The following is a 23,584-nucleotide window of genomic DNA, read 5'->3' as shown; positions in this document are numbered from 1 at the left end:
CTGGGCTATATGGACCTTTGGTGTGACCCAGTATGGCCATTCTTATGTTCACGGAACTCCAGACAAACTTAGCACCCAGACAAACTGGTCTTAATGATGAAAGGCTATTACCAGAGCTGTCCTTACCCATACGCAAACTACACAGCTGCATAGGGCATCAGGAAATTTGGGGAACCAAATTGCCCCAAATTTCCTGGTGCCCTACACAGCTGTGTGCTGCTCCAGCAGCCAGCCTGATCCCCTGGCCGGCTGATCCCGCCAGGAAAGCTGCCCCTGTTCTCACCCCACGCCCACTCCACCCCTTCCCCCATAGCCCCCACCCCTACTCCACCCATGCCCTGCCTCTTCCCACCCCTGCTCTGCCCCCGCCCCAACCCCACTCCGCCCCTTCCCCCGAGCTACATCCTGGGGGACTGCAGCAGGGGTCTGGCACTTTGCGCCACTGGTGAGTGCTGGGGGGCGGTTCCCTCCTGCTCCCAAGTACCAAGGCTGGGAGCCAGAGGAGCAGAGCAGAGCAGGCTGGGGCCAGATCACTCCACTTCCCGCTGCCCTGTGAGTGCAGGGTCGGGCCTGCCCTGCAATCACTGGGCGGCAGGAAGTGGAGCAACCCAGCCCCAACCCGCTCTGCTCCACCCTCTCATGCTGGGGGGCAGTTTCCCACCAGACCCCAAGCCCGTGCCTGCTCCCCACAGATTCTGAGCACAGCCCCCCTGCTCCACACAGGCCTGGAGCTTGGCTGTAGACAATGGATCGTGTGGTGTGGTCTGGATGAAAGCTGGAGGCATGTAGGTAAGTATAGCGGTCAGTAGGTTTCCAGTATAGGGTGGTGTTTATGTGACCATTGCTTATTTGCACTGTAGTGTCCAGGAAGTGGATCTCTCGTGTGGACTGGTCCAGGCTGAGGTTGATGGTGGGGTGGAAATTGTTGAAATCCTCGGGGAATTCCTCGAGGGCATCTTTCCCAGGGTTCCAGATGATGATGATGATGTCATCAATGTAGCGCAAGTAGAGAAGGGGCGTTGTGGGACAAGAGCTGAGGAAGCGTTTTTCTAAGTCATCCGTAAAAATGTTAGCATACTGTGGGGCCATGCGTGTACCCATTAACTAACAGTAATGTTAGTTGGTCGTTTACGCTCTCCAATGGAATAATTTCACAAATATTGCATTTTTACAAGAATTCTCTCTAGGTCTCCTCACCACAGTCGAGTTTATTTAGTTCTAAATGTCTAACAGTGTAAGCATATGCAGTGCTGGAATGGGTAGTGATGGGTTTAGAAGGAGCCCTGCAGCAGCATAGGTCCCCAGAAGAATTCTGCCGGACTCAGCAAAACTTCTCCAGCTGAAGTGGGTCTCTGTCACTGTTTGGAGGTGGATAGTGTTCTTTCCTTGTGCCAGCTTAGTTTACCTGGTCAGTGCAAGGGAAAAAGAAAAAAGCATGGAGAGTCTAGACTAGTACAGTGTGTTTGCATTTCTCTGTGTGATTGTCATGTACCCCTGCAACGGTACAGTTGCAGTGCGCCCTTGTTGAGTCAGCAGTGTGCCCTTGTTGCCAAGAAGGCCAATGGCATTTTGGGATGTATAAGTAGGGGCATAGCGAGCAGATCGAGGGACGTGATCGTTCCCCTCTATTCGACATTGGTGAGGCCTCATCTGGAGTACTGTGTCCAGTTTTGGGCCCCACACTACAAGAAGGATGTGGATAAATTGGAGAGAGTCCAGCGAAGGGCAACAAAAATAATTAGGGGTCTGGAACACATGAGTTATGAGGAGAGGCTGAGGGAGCTGGGATTGTTTAGCCTGCAGAAGAGAAGAATGAGGGGGGATTTGATAGCTGCTTTCAACTACCTGAAAGGGGGTTCCAAAGAGGATGGCTCTAGACTGTTCTCAATGGTAGCAGATGACAGAACGAGGAGTAATGGTCTCAAGTTGCAGTGGGGGAGGTTTAGATTGGATATTAGGAAAAACTTTTTCACTAAGAGGGTGGTGAAACACTGGAATGCGTTACCTAGGGAGGTGGTAGAATCTCCTTCCTTAGAGGTTTTTAAGGTCAGGCTTGACAAAGCCCTGGCTGGGATGATTTAACTGGGATTTGGTCCTGCTTTGAGCAGGGGGTTGGACTAGATGACCTTCTGGGGTCCCTTCCAACCCTTATATTCTATGATTCTATGCACAGACCCTGTCCCTGGGCTAGCAGAGAAGGAAGGGCCACATCTGTTTGTATTGATTGCAAGAGAACACACAATGCGGTAGAGTGTTGTATCAACCAGGCAAGGTACTAACAAGCTTCAACAGGACTTTATTTTCAAAGTGGAAACCTCTTTACCAAGCTGCTGCTGCACCCTCGGTAGCTTTCTCCCAGCCTCTCAACTCCTCCCCCCTCCTTCCTGTTTCCTGTCCTTTCAGACTCCCAACTTCCAGTGCTCCCAAGTCTTAAGAATTATAAGCAACATTTAAACACTGCAGTAGAGACAACTGAAAGGAAGGGGTGGGCTCACTCCCGCTCTATATAAAAGGTCAGTTGCTGAAAAAGGCAGAGCGGAAGGAGGTGTGTAGGGGGAGAACAGTGCCTGCGGTGCTCTTTGAGGCTGAAGATGTATTTTACTCTAATGAAGGGAGAAGCTTGGCTGGAAGGGCTCGGTGATCCCTGGGAAGGGTGGAGGGACAGAGCCATGAAGTCCTGCAGACCAGAGAAGGAACTGATGGGCTTTGTGTGGGTCAAGTGAATGTCTGATATTTTCTTCCTGTAGGTTAATACAGCAATGTGGAAAAACTGAGGCACAGCAGCGTACCCCATGGAGAGCCATAGTGACCCTCTTACAGCCCCACATGGGTGTGCAAATTCAGGGGAGGGAGAGGGCCAAGGAGCCTTCCTGTCCTTATATCCCTGTGTAGGGTGAGGGCACAGTCTGGCCTGGGTCTGTGCTTTTCACCAGCCTTGACACGGCTCCCTTTTCAAATGCAGACAGTTCCAGTATATAGAAAATCCAGGATTTCAGGCCTTGTCCGTTCCCATCTGCGTTTCGCCTATTTATAATCATGGTAGAGGAGATGCACCCCTTACTCTCCAAAAGCACGTACTAACTAAAATAACCTTCCTGGATGGCGTTCTGCTTTGACACCCACTGCCATGAACTAAGTTTACCACAGCTATGCAATGGTTCCCTTTATTCATCTGGGAAGTAGGCCCATCTGTGGGTTTAAGATAAGCAGGAATACTGACTTTTATGTGCATGGTGGGGAATCTTTCCATTTTCTCCTTCGCATCCCCCACTCTCCACCCCATCACCACCTGCTTTCAATGATCCCCTCTCAAACCAAGTGGTACCCAAAATGATTCTTCCCACAGCTCATCTGTGTCTGCTCGAAGTGGCCAAGAACAGGCTATACAAGGTGCTTCCAGGTGTGAACAGCCAATTATGCTTCAGGCAAATAGGCCTTCAGATTACAGGAGCCTGGGGCTGCTTTCCACAATCCTGATTCCCAACAGGGTTATTTTAGGAACATTCCATCACTTTCTCCTGGGACTGTTCTAATCTGCAACAAATCATTTTGATGGTTCACATGCATTCTCCCCCACACAGGAACTGCTCCTGGGTTTCAGCCACCATGCCCTTCCATAGCTCTAACAAATGCCTTGCAATCACATCTGTCAGACATTAGCTCTGTTATGTGGTTTAGCTAACTCGTGTCATGTCTGTATTTTTCTTCTTAGGCCTTTGATAAAACAGTTACCAAGGACAACCGTCTAGCTGTTGGCTTCTTTCAAAGAGGGTTTGTCCATCTGCAGTTAGCAATGTAAGTGTAATGCTTGTCCATTTCACTCTTTGCTTCTCTTTCTTAAATGATATTTCACCCTTCTGAAGTGCATTTTGTCCAGTGTTCTCAATGCACTTTGCAAATATCAGTTAAGCCTCAGAAGATCTTTGTCAGTTAGGTCAGTATAATCTCCATGTTACAGTTGGGGAGGCTGAGGTTTAGAGAAGGGAAGTTACTTCCCCAAGGCGTCACAGTGAATCAGTGGCATAGCAAGTTACAGAACGCAGACTCTGATTACCATACTGCATTATATGTGTACTCAGACACCCCAAAAGCAAAAGTTAATAAACTTAAAGACAATGTAACTCGTAGCCATAGCACAGACACCCTCTCTAAAACTCTTGTATCTGAGTCCATCCAAAATCTTCCAGTCACTGAGCAAAGACCAGAAACATATCAGACAATTGATCTATCAAGTCTGGTATCCCACCTCCCCAGGAAAGACCGTTTACTAGGGCTGTCGATTAATTGCAGTTAACTCACACGATTAACTGAAAAAAATTAATTGCAATTTAAAACATTAATTGGAATTTTAATCGCACTATTAAGCAATAGAATACCAATTGAAATGTATTAAATATTTTGGATGTTTTCTACATTTTCATATATATTGTATTCTGTGTTGCAATTGAAATCAAAGGGTATATTATTTTTATTACAAATATTTGTACTGTAAAATGATAAACAAAAGAAATAGTATTTTTCAATTCACCTCATACAAGTACTGTAATGCAATCTCTTTATCATGAAAGTGTAACTTACAAATATAGATTATTTTGTTACATAACTGCACTCAAAAACAAAACAATGCAAAACTTTAGAGCCTACAAGTCCACTCAGTCCTACTTCTTGTTCAGCCAATAGCTAAGACAAACAAGTTTATTCACATTTACGGGAGATAATGCTGCCCACTTCTTATTTACAATGTCACCACAAAGTGAGAACAGGCGTTCTCATGGGACTTTTGTAGTCAGCATTGCAAGGTATTTAAGTGCCAGATATGCTAAACATTTGTATGCCCCTTCATGCTTCGGCCACCATTCCAGAGGACAGGCTTTCATGCTAATGATGCTCATTAAAAAAATAATGCGTTAATTAAATTTGTGACTGAACTCCTTGGGGGAGAACTGTATGTCCCCGGCTCTATTTTACCTGCATTCTGCCATATATTTCATGTTATAGCAGTCTCAGATGATGACCCAGCATATGTTGTTCATTTTAAGAAAACTTTCACTGCAGATTTGACAAAATGCAGAGAAGGTACCAATGTGAGATTTGTAAAGATAGCTACAGCACTTGACCCAAGGTTTAAGAATCTGAAGTGCCTTCCAAAATCTGAGAGGGACGACATGTGGAGCATGCTTTCAGAAGTCTTAAAAGAGCAACACTCCATTGTGGAAACTACAGAACCTGAACAACCAAAAAAGAAAATCAACCTTCTGATGGTGGCATCTGACTCAGATAAGAAAATGAACATGCGTTGGTTTTCATGGCTTTGGATCGTTATTGAGCAGAACCCATCATCAGCATGGGCGCATGTCCCCTGGAATGGTGGTTGAAGCATGAAGGGACATATGAATCTTCACTTCTCAGAGTTCAAGCAGCAGAGAGTTACTGTTCCTTCTTGTCAGGGATTTTTATTCTCTTCCCCCAGAGTTCAAGCTGATGGGATGAGTTCACCTGCAGGTCTACTCTCCCTGAGTATGAGGGGAAGCAATCAACAAAGTCTTTAATCTTTAATGTTTCTGTGAGGCTGGCAGACCAGGTCATGCTACAATGTATTCAGGTCAATTCACTTTTGTATTATAGATCAGTGGTGCAAGTAGAAATCATTTATTTCCAGTATTGCACTCATGGGAGGGACAGAAGAGAGGGCACGTGACTTCCCCATGTGACCCTCCATGTGACTCCTCCCCGGCCCCAGCCCGGGGCCCCCATGCTCTCCCCATCCCCGCCGACACCCCCTTTACTTGTCTAAAGTTTTACAACTGCAGATGCAGTGGTAAAATGATGCTTTGGGCCCCTGGTGCCATCTGTACTTGCAGGTGTCACTGAGGATCCAGCAGCACCCCAAATTGAAAAAGGAAGGACAATCACCCCACTTTCCCTTAACATACTATCAGTGCCTCCCTTATGTCCGAACTAAGCTCCTGCCAGCTTGCCTTTATCTAAGTGTTGCTCTCTGCCAGGCACTAGGAAAGCAAAGATGCTGCGCCATCTGGGTTTGATGGAAAGGAGGCATAGAACTGTGTGTGCCATGTGCAGCGTGATAGAACGTCTGCCCACAGTGTTTTATTATTTTCCTCAGCATGACATACAGGAGAGGCAATCAAAATCAGCCTGGCAGAACGTGCATGAGAATTGTCTCTGGTCAGATAAGCAATTGATCAAAGTCACATTCTCTGATCTCTTGGGGCCAAATCCTGTTCCTATTGAGATCAAAAGGAGTTTTACTATTGAGTTCAATGGGAGCAGGCTTTGACATTTGGAGAGGAAAGAACAAAACCACTCAAGCAAGGGCTATGTTGCTTATACTACAGGTATCAAAGGCTGCTGACTCATGTGAGAAAGTCAGCAGAAATCTTATCTTTGTCCATTGCAAGGGAGAAATCAGCAATCAGTGAGGCTAGAACAGTCTCTCTACGACATCTAACTCATAAGTCCATCTGCAAAGGATCAAGGAAATATGAAGGCTCCAGATTACCTTAAAGTCCTCAGTCAGTTGCTCCCCTCAGTATATGTTCATAGTCCAGAGGCTGGAGCAGAAAAGAGGCAAAATGGACCTTTTAGCTTCTGCCAAGTGCCAAGTAAAGGGAAATCTGGTCTCACTGTGAAAGATGGTGTTTGGAGTCACATGGGCAAGTTAAAAGAAAAGGAGTACTTGTGGAACCTTAGAGACTAACCAATTTATTTGAGCATGAGCTTTCGTGAGCTACAGCTCACTTCATCAGATGCATACTGTGGAAACTGCAGAAGACATTATATACACACAGAGACCATGAAACAATACCTCCTCCCGCCCCACTGTAGAACACTTCAATCTCTCTGGTCACGCAATCACAGACATGAAGGTCGCTATCTTTCAACAAAAAAAACTTCAAATCCAGACTCCAGCGAGAAACTGCTGAATTGGAATTCATTTGCAAATTGGATACTATTAATTTAGGCTTAAATAGAGACTGGGAGTGGCTAAGTCATTATGCAAGGTAGCCTATTTCCCCTTGTTTTTTCCTACCCCCCCCCCCAGACGTTCTGGTTAAACTTGGATTTAAACTTGGAGAGTGGTCAGTTTGGATGAGCTATTGGCAGCAGGAGAGTGAGTTTGTGTGTGTGTGTATGTTCCCCGGGGGGGGGGGGGTGAGAGAGCCTGGATTTGTGCTGGAAATGGCCCCCCTTGATTATCATGCACATTGTAGGGAGAGTGGTCACTTTGGATGGGCTATTACCAGCAGGAGAGTGAGTTTGTGTGTGGGGGGGCGGAGGGTGAGAAAACCTGGATTTGTGCTGGAAATGGCCCAACTTGATGATCACTTTAGATAAGCTATTACCAGCAGGACAGTGGGGTGGAAGGAGGTATTGTTTCATGGCCTCTGTGTGTATATAATGTCTTCTGCAGTTTCCACGGTATGCATCCGATGAAGTGAGCAGTAGCTCACGAAAGCTCAAGCTCAAATAAATTGGTTAGTCTCTAAGGTTCCACAAGTACTCCTTTTCTTTTTGTGAATACAGACTAACACTGCTGTTACTCTGAAACATGGGCAAGTTACATGTCCATCACCCCCACCCATATACTAGTTAGAATGTTCACAGGAAAAGTCCATTAAGTGTAGACAGGCGTTTTCCAGGGTCCATTGTGAGCTAAGTGTTCCTTAATGGGCCATTCAGCTTGACTTGTCCCTTCATGTGTTGGCTAAATACCTTGTGGGCGTTACCACAGGAGCAAACATGTAGGAAACATAGCTAATATTCATAACTTCAGAAACCAAGATGAATATACATGCATAGAAATAGCATAATCATAAGTACCAGCTATTTCATGTACATGACTATTCCCAAAAGTTATTCTGAAAAATCACACCACGTACCTGAGACCCTATGTGCCAGCACCATGCCCCACTGGAGTTTTGTTATCCGTTATGTAACAACAGAGATGGAGCCAGTGACATGACTCCATTTAGCCTAAAATGGCAAGGTTAATTTTTAGCTGTTCAGGTGTGACTGAGCCTTTAGTCAGTGAGGGCATACTGGCTGGCACGCATTCAGGTTCATAGAATTATAGAATCATAGAATATTAGGGTTGGAAGAGATCTCAGGAGGTCATCTAGACCAATCCCCTGCTCAAAGCAGGACTGACACAAACTAGGGGGGAGGGATAGCTCAGTGGTTTGAGCATTGGCCTGCTAAATGAAGGGTTGTGAGTTCAATCCTTGAGGGGGCCATTTAGGGATCTAGGCCAAAAATTTAGGATTTGTCCTGATTTGAGCAGAGGGTTGGACTAGATGACCTCCTGAGGTCCCTATGATTCTAAATCATCTCAGCCAGGGCTTTGTCAAGCCAGGCCTTAAAAATCTCTAAGGATAGAGATTTCACCACCTCCCTAGGTAACCCGTTCCAATGCTTCACCACCCTCCGAGTTAAAACCTTTTTCTTAATATCCAACTTAGACCTCCCCCACTGCAACTTGAGACCATTGCTCCTTGTTCTGTCATCTGCTACCACTGAGAACAGCCGAGCTCCATTCTCTTTGGAACCCCCCTTCAGGTAGTTGAAGGCTGCCATCAAATGGGCTTCAGTGTTCCTTTGCAGATAACTTTGTAATGTTCATAAACCTGGTATATGCTGAGGTGGTTTAAAGCATAACACAGGTTTTTAGGTTTGCAAATCTGTTAACCTCTGCCTCTTTGAGATTTTATTATTAATTATTATTATTATTTTGCTGGTCATAATGTGGGAGGGTATCCTCTCCGCCGTCTGCTCATGAGGTTATGTATGTGTCTTGTAGCACTCTTCTGAACACCAGTTGGAAGGGATTTTTTTTTCAGTAAGTGTGGACTGATTCTTTTCTCTCAGAAGGCATGTAATTTTTTCAGGTTCACACTGATTAACACAGAAAACAATTGGGGCTGTTAAGCTTTATTCAGATTCCATAGAAAATTAAGTTCAGCTATATTTTTCAGTACAGTGTTGAAATGGGTGTTTGTATATACAAATATCAACATGCTTAACTACTCACTTCCCCCAAAATACGTAGTATTTCAGTCTGTTTATATGCAATATGGGAGTTGGGTGAGGAACCATTTCAGCATATGTGTGATTTATTAGAAGACAAATTTTAAGTAGAACTGTATCCTAAACTGCATTATGATATTGTACCCAAATATTGCATTTCAATGGGAGATTCAACTTCTTTTATAGGAGCAGAACAGACTCCTGAAACTCTTACCACAAAAGTGGTCCATAGACACGCAAATAGTCCCTTTGTTTTCAATAAAAAGAAAAGGAGTACTTGTGGCACCTTAGAGACTAACCAATTTATTTATTTAATTGGTTAGTCTCTAAGGTGCCAGAAGTACTCCTTTTCTTTTTGCGAATACGGACTAACACGGCTGCTACTCTGAAACCTGTCATTGTTTTCAATGGGATTGATCGAATGATTAGGGGTTTACAGGATTAGGTTCCAAGTTTGTAAATTGTTCTAGATGAAACTGACAATGCCTGAGCTGTCAGATCAGAAGGAGCTTTATTCAAATATAGGTGGGAAGATGTGTGATGAGGAACATATTTTTAGCAAGTTCTTGGCAGATTCCTGAGGCAGCTGGTTTAAGGTTGTCAGTGTCATTTTGGCATTTTGGGATGTATATGTAGGGGCATTGCCAGCAGATCGAGGGACATGATCGTTCCCCTCTATTCGACATTGGTGACGCCTCATCTGGAGTACTGTGTCCAGTTTTGGGCCCCACACTACAAGAAGGATGTGGAAAAATTGGAAAGAGTCCAGCAGAGGGCAACAAAAATGATTAGGGGACTGGAACACATGACTTCTGAGGAAAGGCTGAGGGAACTGGGTTTGTTTAGTCTGCGGAAGAGAAGAATGAGGTGGGATTTGATAGCTGCTTTCAACTACCTGAAAGGGGGTTCCAAAGAGGATGGATCTAGACTGTTCTCAATGGTAGCAGATGACAGAACAAGGAGTAATGGTCTCAAGTTGCAGTGGGGGAGGTTTCGGTTGGATATTAGGAAAACCTTTTTCACTAGGAGGGTGGTGAAACACTGGAATGCGTTACCTAGGGAGGTGGTGGAATCTCCTTCCTTAGAAGTTTTTAAGGTCAGGCTTGAGAAAGCCCTGGGTGGGATGATTTAGTTGGGGATTGGTTCTGCTTTGAGCAGGGGGTTGGACTAGATGACCTCCTGAGGTCCCTTCCAACCCTGATATTCTATGATTCTATGATTATAATCCTCACTTATAGTTCTCTCACCCACAAAACTGGAAAATGAGGCATTTGTCTTCTTTGTGTTGCTGCTCCAGTTCCAGTTAGCAAAATGCATGTTAGACTAGTTTGGCTGCAAAGAAGAATTCTGTGTACACTCTGGACAACACCTGATTCCCATCAGGCTGCAGAACTGGGCTGACATCAGAATCCAAACATCCTCTGGTCAGTGCAAGCAGAGGCATTCCTCTAATGATTTGGACTTGATGTGATGCAGTATGAATGTTATGGATAATTCAGACCAATGGGGAGAAACAGAATAAAAAACACTCTTTAAACACCTTCCGTGCCCCCCCCCACACACTCCTCTTGAGGACTCCTGACCAATTTAACAGCACAATACATATGCTGTTAAAGCCGTATAAAGAATGAATGCCCTCCCTAGCCCAGTTCTGCTCCTTTAAGGAGCAGAGCACAGCCCCTGAAAGACTTTTGGGAAACTGGCAGTTTATTACATCACTGACACCACTTGGAGTTACAAACTGTGACTTACCTGTGCATATATTTTAACTGTTTTAACCTCAATAACTCTCATTTCCTTTTCTTAGCTAATAAACCTATAGTTAGTTTACTATAGAATTGGGTGCCAGCCTTGTCTTTGGTGTAAGATCTGGAGTACCAGCTGATCTGGGGTGACTGGTCTCTTGGGACTGGGAGAAACCTGATGTGGTGTGGTTTGGAGTTTAAAGAACCTTTTATCACAAAGTTCAGCTTGCTTGGGTGGCAATATAGACTGGAAAGTCTGAGGACTGTCTGTGATTCCATGGTGAGCCTGGTAAAGTGATCCAGGAGTTCACATTTGCTATTGGCTTGGGGAAATGTAATTATAGACCACACCACCAGTTTGGGGTGTCTGCTCTTGTTTTCTAACAGTTTGCCCTGAGGTAGGCACTCACAGTCATGAGCCACTCCAGACAGCATTACAGTTTCACAATGGCTCCTTTGTGGGTCTTCTTGGTGGGCAGGACCTAACACCTTCTGTAGGAAGCCAGTATTTCTACATTAATTAATGCTCCTTTCCATTTGATGACTTACACAGTTACAGAGGATTACAATGCAAACACTTCATATAATCTTATATACTCTTACGGGGTACAGATGTTATAAGTAAGATTAATACATGCAGCATCCTACAAGCCTTCATAAAGTCTAAACAATAAACACGTTCTTATAAATCTAAGTCATATTTTAACAATACTAACACACAGGTGAGTTAGACTGTTTTCCAGCTGTGCATCTGTCAGTGTTCAGTGAGGCCTGGGGCCTTGGCATGAGCTGGCACCTGGGCTCCTAGCAACACAGACCTCACTCCCCTTCCCCCCGTCCCTGTTATGATTTTAGTTGTCCCCATAAGGTGACCTTTGTGTCTCTGTGGCTGCTCCCCTCTGTTGGGGGAGGGTGGCCATTGCCATTCCTGTTGGTCAAAATGGCTGAGCCAAATTCTGCTCTGAACAACACTGGGGTAAATTCAGAGTAGAACTGATTGGAGGAACGTCAGTGGAATCATATTCTGTTAGAATGTACCGTTCCGTTGAGAAGTTCATTTAGGAAGAAGAAAGGGAGAGAAAGTTTAGACAATGTCAAAACAAAATGTTTCAATTCTTCATTTTGAAAAGACTATTCATTCTGATTTTTTAAAATTCTGTATAGAAATGAAATGTTTTCAGCAATTTGAAATGAAAAAAAATTCCTTTGCAGAGAACTTCACATTTTTCAAATTTGGAATGAAGCCAAATTTAGAACTCTGGAATTTGTTCTCCAAGCAGATCTTCCATCCTCTGCACAGCTCTAATTCAGAGCAATTCCATTTGTAATCAGTGGAGTTCCTCTGCATTTATACATACGTTGTTCAAAAAAGATTGATTCTCAGGGTTTGTCTACACAGCAGAGACAAACCCACAGCTGGCCGGGGCTTGGGCTGTGGGGCTGTTCCATTGCTGTATGGACTTCCGGGCTTGGCCTGCAGCCTGAGCTCTGGGACCCTCCCACCTCACAGGGCCCTAGAGCCCAGGCTCCAGCCCTAATCCATAAGTCTACACTACGATTAAACAGCCTCCTGCTTGAGCCCTGAGAGTATGGGTCAGCTGGCACAGGCCAGCCGCAGGGTGTTCTCAGTCCCTTCCCCTTTAGCTGGAAATTGTTGACCAGTATCAGCATTACCCTTCAGCACTTTCTTTTTCTCTGAAATTTCTACAAGGACACTAGTTAGGATAAAATTGAAAGGGATCCCAATTCCCATAATTGGAGCATAATGTGAATAGTTTCTAGAGTTAGCAAGGAACTGTTAGTCTTTCCACTTTCTCCCATCTCCTCAGTATCATGACTGCATTTTGGATGTCAAAAGTTAACAGACTCAGACAGTGGGATGAGAGCAGATCATCCTGGAGGAAAGGGAAACTACAGTCTACATTTAGGGATTCCATATGTTTCTCCAGTGAAGCTTCCTCTAACCCAGGCTGCTGGGAAGAGAAGAATCCTCTTTGCTAGTCTGGTTCCTGAGCTTGATACTTTTTTCTGCAAATTTGGGGATTCAGTTCTCATTTTCATCTTTATCCTTGTGCACTGCAGGTATGAAGAAGCTCTGTATGACTGCAGCATGGCCCTCACTCACCTAAGAAATAACCCTTTCATTGACTACAAACAACTGGGACTAAGGCACATGCTCTGTGCCTGGGAGGTGAGTGTGTGGGTGGGTGTTAGGGGGCTTATTCCTTCACCCACTTACTTCCCTGGTCCTTCTCGCATGAACAGAGAGCAACAATACCCGAAGTCCAAAGGTGCAAACAATTCGATGTTTATTGGGGTGAACTTCCAGCAAGCATGATTCCAGTTTCCTTCCTTAGTATCCTCCTTCCCAGCTCTGACACCACAAAGCCTTACACCTGTGTCCCTGTTCCCATTCCTGCCCTTAGCCAAATATGATTCCAACTTCCTTACTCCCATTCCCTGTTCCCATTTCCCCCTTTAGCAAAACATGATTCCAATTTTCTTACCCCCATTCCCTGTTCCCATCTCCCCCTTTAGCAAAACATGATTCCAATTTTCTTACCCCCATTCCCTGTTCCCATCTCACACACCCACATGCCCACCCCCACCCACCCCCAGTCACTTCCTCATTGACTACAGATTATATAGTAAAACTTGAGTTCTGCTTAGCTATACCTTAACCAATCATTTTCCTGAAATTTAACTAACCAATCCTAACATATTGTAACATGATTATGTAACCAATTATATCCCACCACCTCAATTAGTTTACACCCAGCAAAATTAATTATACAGCAGACAGGAACAATCACAGAACCAGACAGAGATTATACAGACAAACAACAGCAAAGTGGGAACTATAATGACAAAACAATACAGAAGTGAGGATTTCACATCCCAGCTATTGATAAGTGAGTTCTTGCCAGACAGGATGCTATCAAACTAAGTTTCCTTTTACATTTTCTAGGCACTTCCCTTTCTCTGGAGGTGATAGGAATACAATCCTGTCCTGATAGTGCCTGACAGCCCAATAGCACCTTATTTCAATGTGACTAGTTTGGAATGTGAGGATGTGACTGTTCGCTTCCCAGCTTATGGCTGCCTCTGCTGCTTAGCCAAAGGCCTGAGCCTAAGCACAGGGCCACAAACTGTCACAGTAAGAGAAGGCCCTTACACTGGCAGACAGTGGTTTTGATTCTTTCTTTTATACCTCTATCACTAGCCAAGTGATAAGAATACACCTAAATTCTTAGAGTATAGGCCTTTACAGACAGGCCTGAATATCTATAACCTAACAGTGGGTAGGAGATATGTCTTTACTTATCGGCAATGGAAAGCCAACTGGATGCTTTCCAAGCTGTGTGCATCATAATTTCTGTGTTTGACAGTAAAACCCTGATGTCCAGATCTACATGAGGATATCAGTGTACTACCAGTCCAACTTGCACAATATTAGCACTGCGCTGGAGCTTACCTGCTAGCCTGGGAAAACTGGGGGAAAGTGGTCTAATTCCAAAATTCAAACAGTATTTTTATATTGAGAGAGTGAGTAGCTGAAAAGAAGTGTGTACAGAACATGTGAGTGGAGATGAGACCACCCAGCTTTCTCTCTCTAGTTCTGCTGAGGTTGTTGAGGTGCAGTTAATCCAGTTAAGGAGTAGAGAGTGGTTCCTGAGAGGCATGTGTTTTTCCTTAAATTTCATCCCAGTAGAATCCATATCAGTGTTGCAATGAGCTAAAGATGCCATCTTTGACCAAACTGCAGTCTCTGTAGAGATCCCTTGAGGCCAATGCCTGTGTTGTGCATAAATTTTGAGAATGGAAGAATAAGCAAAAACCACATATCCATATTCCTGTACACAGAAATGTCTCATTATCTGCTGCTTATCACGGGTCCACCTGTTATGGATTCACAGGGCTGGTCTGTGCCCCAACCTGTAACCCATCCCTTGGGAGTGACCCTTTTAGTGGGCCAGGCCTCAAGGAACCACACAGTTCCACAGGGCAGGCCGTGGTCTGTCAGACTCCAAGACTGGGCCTTTGGGCACCAGTGGTCCCTGTCTCTTTCCGTGCCTATCTGCAGCAAATCCAGCCAAGCCAGATGCCTATGGGAGGCTGGTAGGGTTGCCAACCCACCAGGCAGAGGTGAAAGTAAACCGGTCCAGTACAGTATGACATACCAGGAAGAGCCGGTACACAGCCGACCATACCGGCAGGGGGCAGCTTCCCCAGGCAGACAGTTTTAAAGAGCCCTGGGCTCCCAGCAGAGCCCTGTGGCTCCCGGCTGCTGCCGCAGCTACCGCTACCATGGGGCTCTGGCGGTGATTTAAACAGCCCAGGGCTCCCGGCCACTGCTACCGAAGCCAGAGCCCCGGGCCCTTTAAATTGCCGCCAGAGCCCTGGGGCTCCTGGCCGCCGCTGCAGCTACCATTACCATGGGGCTCCGGTGGTGATTTAAAGGGCCCGAGGCTCCCAGACGCAGCTACTGACGCCGGAGCTCTGGCCCTTTAAATCGCAGCCGGAGCCCTGGGGTAGCGGCAGCGATTTAAAGGGCCCAGGGATTTAAAGGCCTCGCCCCTTCCACCCAAGGGACACCCCCCCCCCCCGCCTCCTCAGGATCCCTTAAGTTACTTTCACCCCTGCCTCCAGGGTTGTCCTGCAGTCTCCAGGAATGAAAGATTAATCTTTAATTAAAGATTATGTCGTGTGATGAGACCTCCAGGAATACATCCAGCCAAACTTGACACCCCTAAAGGCTGGTGCTGTGCCCAGGCAGGGCACAAGGCTCACAGCGAGTATTGCAACCGCGCAGGCAGCCTTCTCAAAACAAGGTGACAATTGATTAATCGCCTGGCCACAGAGTCTGGGAGTTCTCAGGTTGGCACCGGAAAGTAATAGTCCGTCCTGGCCACGCCAATGCAGTGAAAGTGGTTTTCAACTCCAGTACTGGCTCTGGCTCTTTGTCTTCATTCCAGATGAGAGCTGCTGAGTCCTTCCACAGGGCAGCCCTTATTCCAGCCACCCGACACCTTTTTGCCTTTGTTCTCCAGCTGAGTTCACGTGTTCTGCCTGGGAGGGGGGTGGGCAGGAGTTCCTACTATTAGGTGTCAACTGTTCAGTCATTGGGATGGGGCAAGAGGTGGGGATGGGGGTCTCATTGTCTCTTCACATCCTCTGTTGACCTGGATTGGTTTAAACCTGTTCTTTAATGACGCAGGACAGCAAAGTGACACACATACCTCATATCTCCTGAGGTGTTCCAGAAGTGTGTTAACCCTTTTGCACCCACAGGGTAGCAATGCAAAGTATAGAAGGAAACTGAGGCACACATAAATTCCTAAAAATAGGTCAGAAAATTCCCACTTCTTCACACATCCCATGGGCCTAACTGGAAGACATGGCCCTAAGAATGCAAACTGTGAACAAATCCCAAGTTGTACTTAACAAGGCCTGGTCTGCAATTGGTAATGTTATTTGGCACATTCTTTTAAACGCCCAGTGTTCTGTCCAATAATTATAAATGTAAACACAGAAGAAATTACTGCTGCACAATATAAAAGAAAGACAATTTACACAACTAATAATCTTAATGTCTGTGTATGTTCTTTACTCTGTGTATATAACTTGTATATTGGGGATTCTATCCCATGTGGCAGATGTAATGGGTTGTTGTGACTTCCCTAGCTCATGCACAGTGAATTCCTGTCAGGGTTCCCTCCCCACTCTGAACTCTGGGGTACAGATGTGGGGACCTGCATGAAAGACCCCCTAAGCTTATTCCTACCAGTTTAGAATCACAGAATCATAGAATATCAGGGTTGGAAGGGACCTCAGGAGGTCATCTAGTCCAACCCCCTGCTCAAAGCAGGACCGATCCCCAATTAAATCATCCCAGCCAGGGCTTTTTCAAGCCTGACCTTAAAAACTTTTAAGGAAGGAGATTCCACCACCTCCCTAGGTAACGCATTCCAGTGTTTCACCACCCTCCTAGTGAAAAAAGTTTTCCTAATATCTAACCTAAATCTCCCCCACTGCAACATGAGACCATTACTCCTTGTTCTGTCATCTGTTACCACTGAGAACAGTCTAGATCCATCCTCTTTGGAACTCCCTTTCAGGTAGTTGAAAGCAGCTATCAAATCCCCTCTCATTCTTCTCTTCCGTAGACTAAACATCCCCAGTTTCCTCATCCTCTCCTCATAAGTCATGTGTTCCAGTCCCCTAATAATTTTTGTTGCCCTCGGCTGGACTCTTTCCAATTTTTCCACATCCTTCTTGTAGTGTGGGGCCCAAAACTGGACACAGTACTCCATATGAGGCCTCACCAGTGTCGAATAGAGGGGAACGATCACGTCCCTCAATCTGCTGGCAATGCCCCTAATATACATCCCAAAATGCCATTGGCCTTCTTGGCAACAAGGGCACACTGTTGACTCATATCCAGCTTCTTTTCCACTGTAACCCTTGGGTCCTTTTCTGCAGAACTGCTGCCGAGCCATTTGGTCCCTAGTCTGTAGCGGTGCATTGGATTCTTCCGTCCTAAGTGCAGGACTCTGCACTTGTCCTTGTTGAACCTCATCAGATTTCTTTTGGCCCAATCCTCCAATTTGTCTAGGTCCCTCTGTATCCTATCCCTACCCTCTAGCGTATCTGCCTCTCCTCCCAGTTTAGTGTCATCTGCAAACTTGCTGAGCGTACAATCCACACCATCCTCCAGATCATTTATGAAGATATTGAACAAAACCGGCCCCAGGACCGACCCTTGGGGCACTCCACTTGATACCGGCTGCCAACTAGACATGGAGCCATTGATCACTACCCATTCAGCCCGACAGTCTAGCCAGCTTTCTATCCACCTTGTAGTCCATTCATCCATTTTAACCAGCTTAGGTTAAAACTTCCCCAAGGCACAAATCCTTTCCTCCTCCTTGGATGGTATTGCTACCACCACCAAGTGATTTAGACAAACATCCAGGGAAAAGGGCCACTTGGAGTCCCTGTTTCCCCAAAATATTCCCCCAAGCCCCTTCATCCCCTTTCCTGGGGAGGCTTGAGCATAATATACTAACCAAATGCCTTTAATAAAAGTACAGACCAGACCCTTTATCTTTAGGACACTAAAATCAATCAGGTTCTTAAAAGAAGAACTTTATTATAAAGAAAAAGGTAAAAGAAGCACCTCTGTAAAATCAGGATGAAAGGTAATTTTACAGGGTAATAAACAGATTTAAAACACAGAAGAGTCCCCTCTAGGCTCAACTTCAAAGTTCCAAAAACAGGAATAAACCTCCCTCTTAGCATAGGGAAAATTCACAGGCTAAAACAAAAGCTAATCTAATGCATTTCCTTGCTTTACTTACAATTTTTGTAATCTGAGATGCTTATTTCAGGTAGGGTTTTAGGAGATGTTTTTTTCCTGCCTGGTCCCTCTCTCTGTCCCAAGAGAGCACAACAAAGAGAGCACAAACAAAACCTCTCCCCCTCCCACCCCCAATTCAAAGTATCTTCTTTTCTTATTGGTCCTTTTGGTCAGGTTCCAACCAGGTTATTTGAGCTTCTTAACCCTTTACAGGTAAAGGAGGGATTTTATGCTATCCTTAGCTCTATGTTTATGACAACACTTCTCTGAGGAATTAAGGGACAGAGGTCACAGACTAGTGCAGTCTGTGTGACAAAGGGGTTTTGAGAAGTAAAAACATTTTAAACAGAGATGCAGCTATTGTACATTTTAGCTAGTCTCCTTTACATTACTTTGTTTCCTGTGTCCTGAATCTTTTTGAATGCACTGAAAATCAGGTAGAAAAAAGTTTAATACTTAGACTCCCCTAAATGTGGAAAGAGTCATTGTGTGTCTCCGGTCAGGCATGTCCCAGAACTTGTCAGGCAACTATTCATGCATGTGCTCCTTAAAATGCTGTGTAATAAAGCTTCTATACAGCAGCAGTGTGACTCTATGGATCTCTTCCTGCATTTCCTTCCACTTTGTTGTCATGCCTTTGAAAACAATGGGTATGCCTTTCGAAAGTGCAGGGCCCCAGGCATGTCTGAAGGGTGGCTGGGGGAATGGGATTGGTGCACACACTGGCAAGCACAAACATATATTCATGAAGCATTCTTTAGAAGATATCAAGATGTGTATTCACACCATGTTGACCATCGAATGTCCTCTGAAAAGGTTTCACATTTTGCAAAAAATGAAAACAAAATACCACTGGAGGACTTCACCATCAGCACAAGTGTATGTCCCCTCCAATGGCGATGGTGATAAATCATCATTTGTGATTAATGCTCTAATGATCTGCTTTCATCTTAGTATCTCAAAGATCTTTACAAAAGTAAGGGCTAAACCCTGGTCCCACACAAGCTAATGAGAGTTTTACCACTGAAATCCATTGGACCATAGTTTAGCCTTAATTAATCTCCGCAACACCTCTGTGAGGTGGGTAAGTATTATTATCCATGTGTCAATAACAATGAGGAATAGGACTCAGTAGTTCTGGATCCTAGTCCTATGATCTTACCAGCAGATCATGGCCCATCTCAGGTTATGTGCTTATTTTCCCCACATCAGTTCACTCCTCCAGCATCTGTCACTCGGACATCTCCCAGACTCCGTTCCCCTTGGTGCCACTGTCCAACAAGCCACTGCTCTGTCATCAACCTAAATGCTAGCTGAGGAGGATCTTCTTGTCAACTTTTCCACCATCTCTTTTTCTTCTGTCTTTATCTATTAGAAGAACAGTAGCATTATTCATAGAATATCAGGGTTGGAAAGGACCTCAGGAGGTCATCTAGTCCAACCCCCTGCTCAAAGCAGGACTAATCCCCAATTTTTGCCCCAAATCCCTAAATGGCCCCCTCAAGGATTGAACTCACAACCCTGGGTTTAGCAGGCCAATGCTCAAACCACTGAGCTATCCCTCCCCCATTACAGCCTCTGGCCTTTGATCAGGAGGATGGGCAATAACTATTGAGGCAGGAACCAGTGCTGGTCCTTGGGTTTGCCAGCAATGCACACTCCTAGGGAAAGCGGATATTGCTCTTCATTCTTGTCGCTTCCTTAATGCCGCTTATCTCCACTAGCCCAAAGGTTACTTCCAAATCACAGACACAGACCTACCTTTTTATGTCCTGGGCCCAGCTTTTCAATGTGGGCACCTTAGAGTTACATGCAGGTCTCCCATTTGGATGCTTACATTGCCTCTTGGGCTTGTAAATGCCGATTTAATGAGCCTAGAGGTTGATTTGATTCCTAAATGTGGGAATTGGACACCTTGTTAGGAAGCCCACGTGTGATACCTGGGCCAGATGTGTTCCATTATAGTGCTGCTAGCTGTGTAAGTCCTACATGCTCTGCTGCTCATTGTACATGTGTGTGCAGGCCTAACCTGCCGCATTAATAGCACACAGGGTCTGGGGAGAGCTCAGCGGAGCTTTCCTGAAAAGCATGGGGTTTTGAGGTCGGGGAAAGATGCAGGAATGCTACAGGCACCCTCTATAACATCTGGCTATTGACATCTGGACCGAGCTTAGCACCTCTGGGCCAGCCTCTTTGTGGTGTTTAGATGTTGCTTGTAATTATTAGAACTGGGAGCACTGGCTGTTGGAGTCTGAAAGGACAGGAAACACGAAGGATGGGGGAGGAGTTGTAGAGGCTGAGGGAGAGCTACCGAGGGTGCAGCAGCTGCTTGGAAAAGACGTTTCCACTTAAAAAATAAAGCCCTGTAGAAGTCCTTGCCTGGTTACTACAACACTCTTCCAGCCAGGGTTCAAGACTTGGTGGATCCTCATACTAAGTTGCCTGGTTGTTGTCTGAACTCTGTAGAAGAGCACATATCTGTCCATGTGACTCCCCACTGCTTTTCCTCCCAGAGTGTGGCTAGTGAATGTGCTGTCATTGAGTACGCTGTATGCCACAAAACAAGGGTATCACAGCAGCAGGATACATGCTTGCAGAAAGTCATAAAATATACACAGGGAAATGTTAGAGCCACTGGTGCCTAGAGTGGGACTAAACTACAGTGCCTCAAATGTTGTCAGAGATGATCCTCCTTTGAGAACTCTTCCTCTTTTGTGCCCCATGTACCTCTTTGCTTCCAGCACCCTGGTGACTAGTGCAGATCTGACCCAAAGGCTCTGAGCCTAGCAGGACAGCTTTATGAAGGGCAGAGTTTATTTTCTCTGAGCTCTGTATGTGAAGCTTTGTAAGACAGCTCTTGCAGCAGAATCCCCATGATCAACAGCAGAGGAAAGGCTGATCTGGTTGCTGTGTCTGTGATGCTCTGGGCACACCTTTCTGTTTCACTTGTGTTTCTGCATTTGGTTAGCTTCAATGAACTTCCAGTTGTTTTGATTCCTCGAGTTGCTGTTGAGAGTCTCATCCCCTTACTACTGGTTTTAGGTGCTGTACAATACTGCAGCAGTGCAGTGCCGGCTTGGGCTGTGGCAGGAAGCTAGAATAACCCTGGAGGAGGCTGTCAGACAGAGGCCTGAAGGAAGACCCACTAGCCTGGATGTTGCCCTTGAGCGGGTGCAGGTGAGACTGACTATAAATAAGGCTAAGATTTAGTCATGGAAGTTGCGTAGGTCACAGAATCCATGACTTCCAGCAACCTCTGTGACTTCAGCCTCCGTTGTGGTCGGGAGCTTCAGGGTCCCCCACTGCCTGCAGGGGCAGGGAGCTATGGGGTACCCCCACCACCTCTGGCAGCCCCCAGAGTTCCAAGCTGGCACTGGTGGAGGGGGAACCCCCAATCTTCCAGCCGCTGCAGGCCCCTGGAGCTGCAGGCGGCAGAGGAGCCCTGCAGCCCCCAGCTGCTGCAGGTGGCGGGGGGAACCCCTGAGCTCCCAGCTGCCATGGGCGGTGGGGGAACCCCCAGAGCTCCCAGCTGCTGTGGGTGGTGGGGCTTGCAGAGCTGCTGGAGGCAGGGGTACCCCACAGCCCCGAGCTGCTGCAGGCGGTTCCTAGCCCCTGCGCAGCTGCCCCGCTTCAGGAAATGTGGGGACCCACGGATCCCCATTTTGTCACTGATATTTTTAGTAAAAGCCAGGGAGGTCAGGGCTTCCATGAACTTTTCTTTTTTGCCCATGACCTGTCCATGACTTTTACTAAAAATATCTGTGACAAAATCTTTGCTTTAACTATAAAGGGTTAAACCCTGGGGATTTCATAGGGCCCAAGTTAAAAAGTCTCCACCTGGGCTATGAGCACTCCAAATATTGGAGTGTTCCAGCTGTTGTATCTGCCCCCTGCCTGCAACCTGCCTACAGTGGCTTTTCCTTCCAAGCATAGAAGTTGTGATAGCCTGTCAGAGCAATTGTCCATCTAATTTAGCATCCTGTCTCAATCACTACCAGATGCTTCAGAGATAACTAGTAACACCATAGTGAACAGTTATGGAATAATCTGGTCATAGGGGAAGTTTCATTTTAGCTGCTGCCAGTTAGGGATCCGCTTGTGTTCTAAAGCACAGTGGTGATCTGCCCTATAAAATGCTATAAAAAACCCTGTCGAATGTAACTCTGGATCTTCTTATTGTCCATAAAAATGGCTAATCCTTGGCGTCAGTGATATCTTGTGACAATGAGCCTCAGAGGTTAATTACTGGTTAATTCACCAGTTAAGTGCTGTATTTCCTTTTATTTGTTTTAAGTGTGTTGCTTTTTGATTTCATATCTTGTTCCTGTATTATCAAAGAGGGTAAACAGGAGCTCCTGATTTATCTTTTCTAGACTGGTCATTATTTTGTATACCTGTCATGTCTCATCTTACGCATCTGCTCCCCAGAGGAAACAGTCCCAGTCTTTTCATTTGCTCCTTGTACAAATCTCTCGCCATCCTGCTAATGACTTTTAAGACTCATCCCTGAACCCCTTTCATATCTGTCATGACTTGTATGAGGTAGGGTGACTAGAAGTAAACATAATATTCCAGAGAAAGCTTCACCATTGATTCCAAAAATGGCATTATGCTATTTTCAGTATTATTTTCATCCCATTCTTTGTACTTCATAAAAATTGATTTGCTTGTATGGGATCTGAATGCTAGACTCTAGTTACAATTTACAGAGAACATTAAAATCGAGGAAGATGAACAGGAGAAGCAGATTAGAGATTTATTTAGCAAATCTTATTTCATGCTCTCCCTTCATTTATTTCATGCTTCCCCATCCTGGTAGCTCCAGAAATCATCTTATGCACAGAAGTGTGAACTATCTTAGCCTCTACATGTTGGTCAAGTCCAGGTCACACTTTTTAAATTACATAATTTCTGCCACATTGAATTCCCTGGATTGACCAGACCCCATGGGGGAAGCAGTATTTACTTTTATTTTTTAAATGTTAAGCTGTGATTAATGATATCTGGTGTCCTTGGTTTGATCTCTTCCCCACCCCCCACACCTCCCACTGTAGAATCATCTCCTCCTGGAGCCCGTACATGTTCCCCTGGGGGAATTTTTCAGACCACGAAAGGAGGAAGTTGAGCAGCTGGATTCAAAAGATTTCCTGGGTAAACCCAAGGTAAGGCCCCCTAGACTGCAGAAAAGTCAGTCCTACTGTAAGAATGTTAGCATGGTGCCCTGGTGACTGAGGTCAGCAATGAGCAAACTACGATCCAGGGCTCTGGTTGCTCCTGAGAACGTTACTGCCAGGGTCCTCTACCCGCCACAGCACCGACAGCCTCCTGAGAGCAACATTGCTTGGGCCCTCTGCCAGCCGCAGTGCCTGAGAAATATCAGCTGAGATTCTTTAGACTCTAAGTGCAATGGCTCTGTCGTTAAGAACCAGTCTTT

General features: G+C 45.6%; 1 protein-coding gene across 3 annotated transcripts in view; it reads left to right on the top strand.

Annotated features, from left to right (window-relative positions):
- NOXA1 (NADPH oxidase activator 1) overlaps window positions 1-23,584 on the top strand; it is a 56,319-nt gene that overhangs the window by 4,579 nt on the left and 28,156 nt on the right. For 2 of the 3 annotated variants that reach the window (XR_007353003.2, XM_048822862.2), the window contains exons 2-5: window positions 3,713-3,795; window positions 12,873-12,981; window positions 21,193-21,327; window positions 23,205-23,312. Coding sequence is in view for 2 of the 3 variants with exons in the window: in XM_048822862.2 (XP_048678819.2) it covers window positions 3,713-3,795; window positions 12,873-12,981; window positions 21,193-21,327; window positions 23,205-23,312 (435 nt within the window). In the remaining variant the exon portion in view is untranslated. The remainder of the gene's footprint in view (window positions 1-3,712; window positions 3,796-12,872; window positions 12,982-21,192; window positions 21,328-23,204; window positions 23,313-23,584) is intronic. The other variant, XM_048822863.2, reaches the window with a different exon arrangement.

The sequence above is a fragment of the Caretta caretta genome, chromosome 16, assembly GCF_965140235.1.
Source record: "Caretta caretta isolate rCarCar2 chromosome 16, rCarCar1.hap1, whole genome shotgun sequence".
Classification (NCBI taxonomy): domain Eukaryota; kingdom Metazoa; phylum Chordata; order Testudines; family Cheloniidae; genus Caretta; species Caretta caretta.
This window is presented reverse-complemented; position numbering and strand designations above follow the sequence as displayed.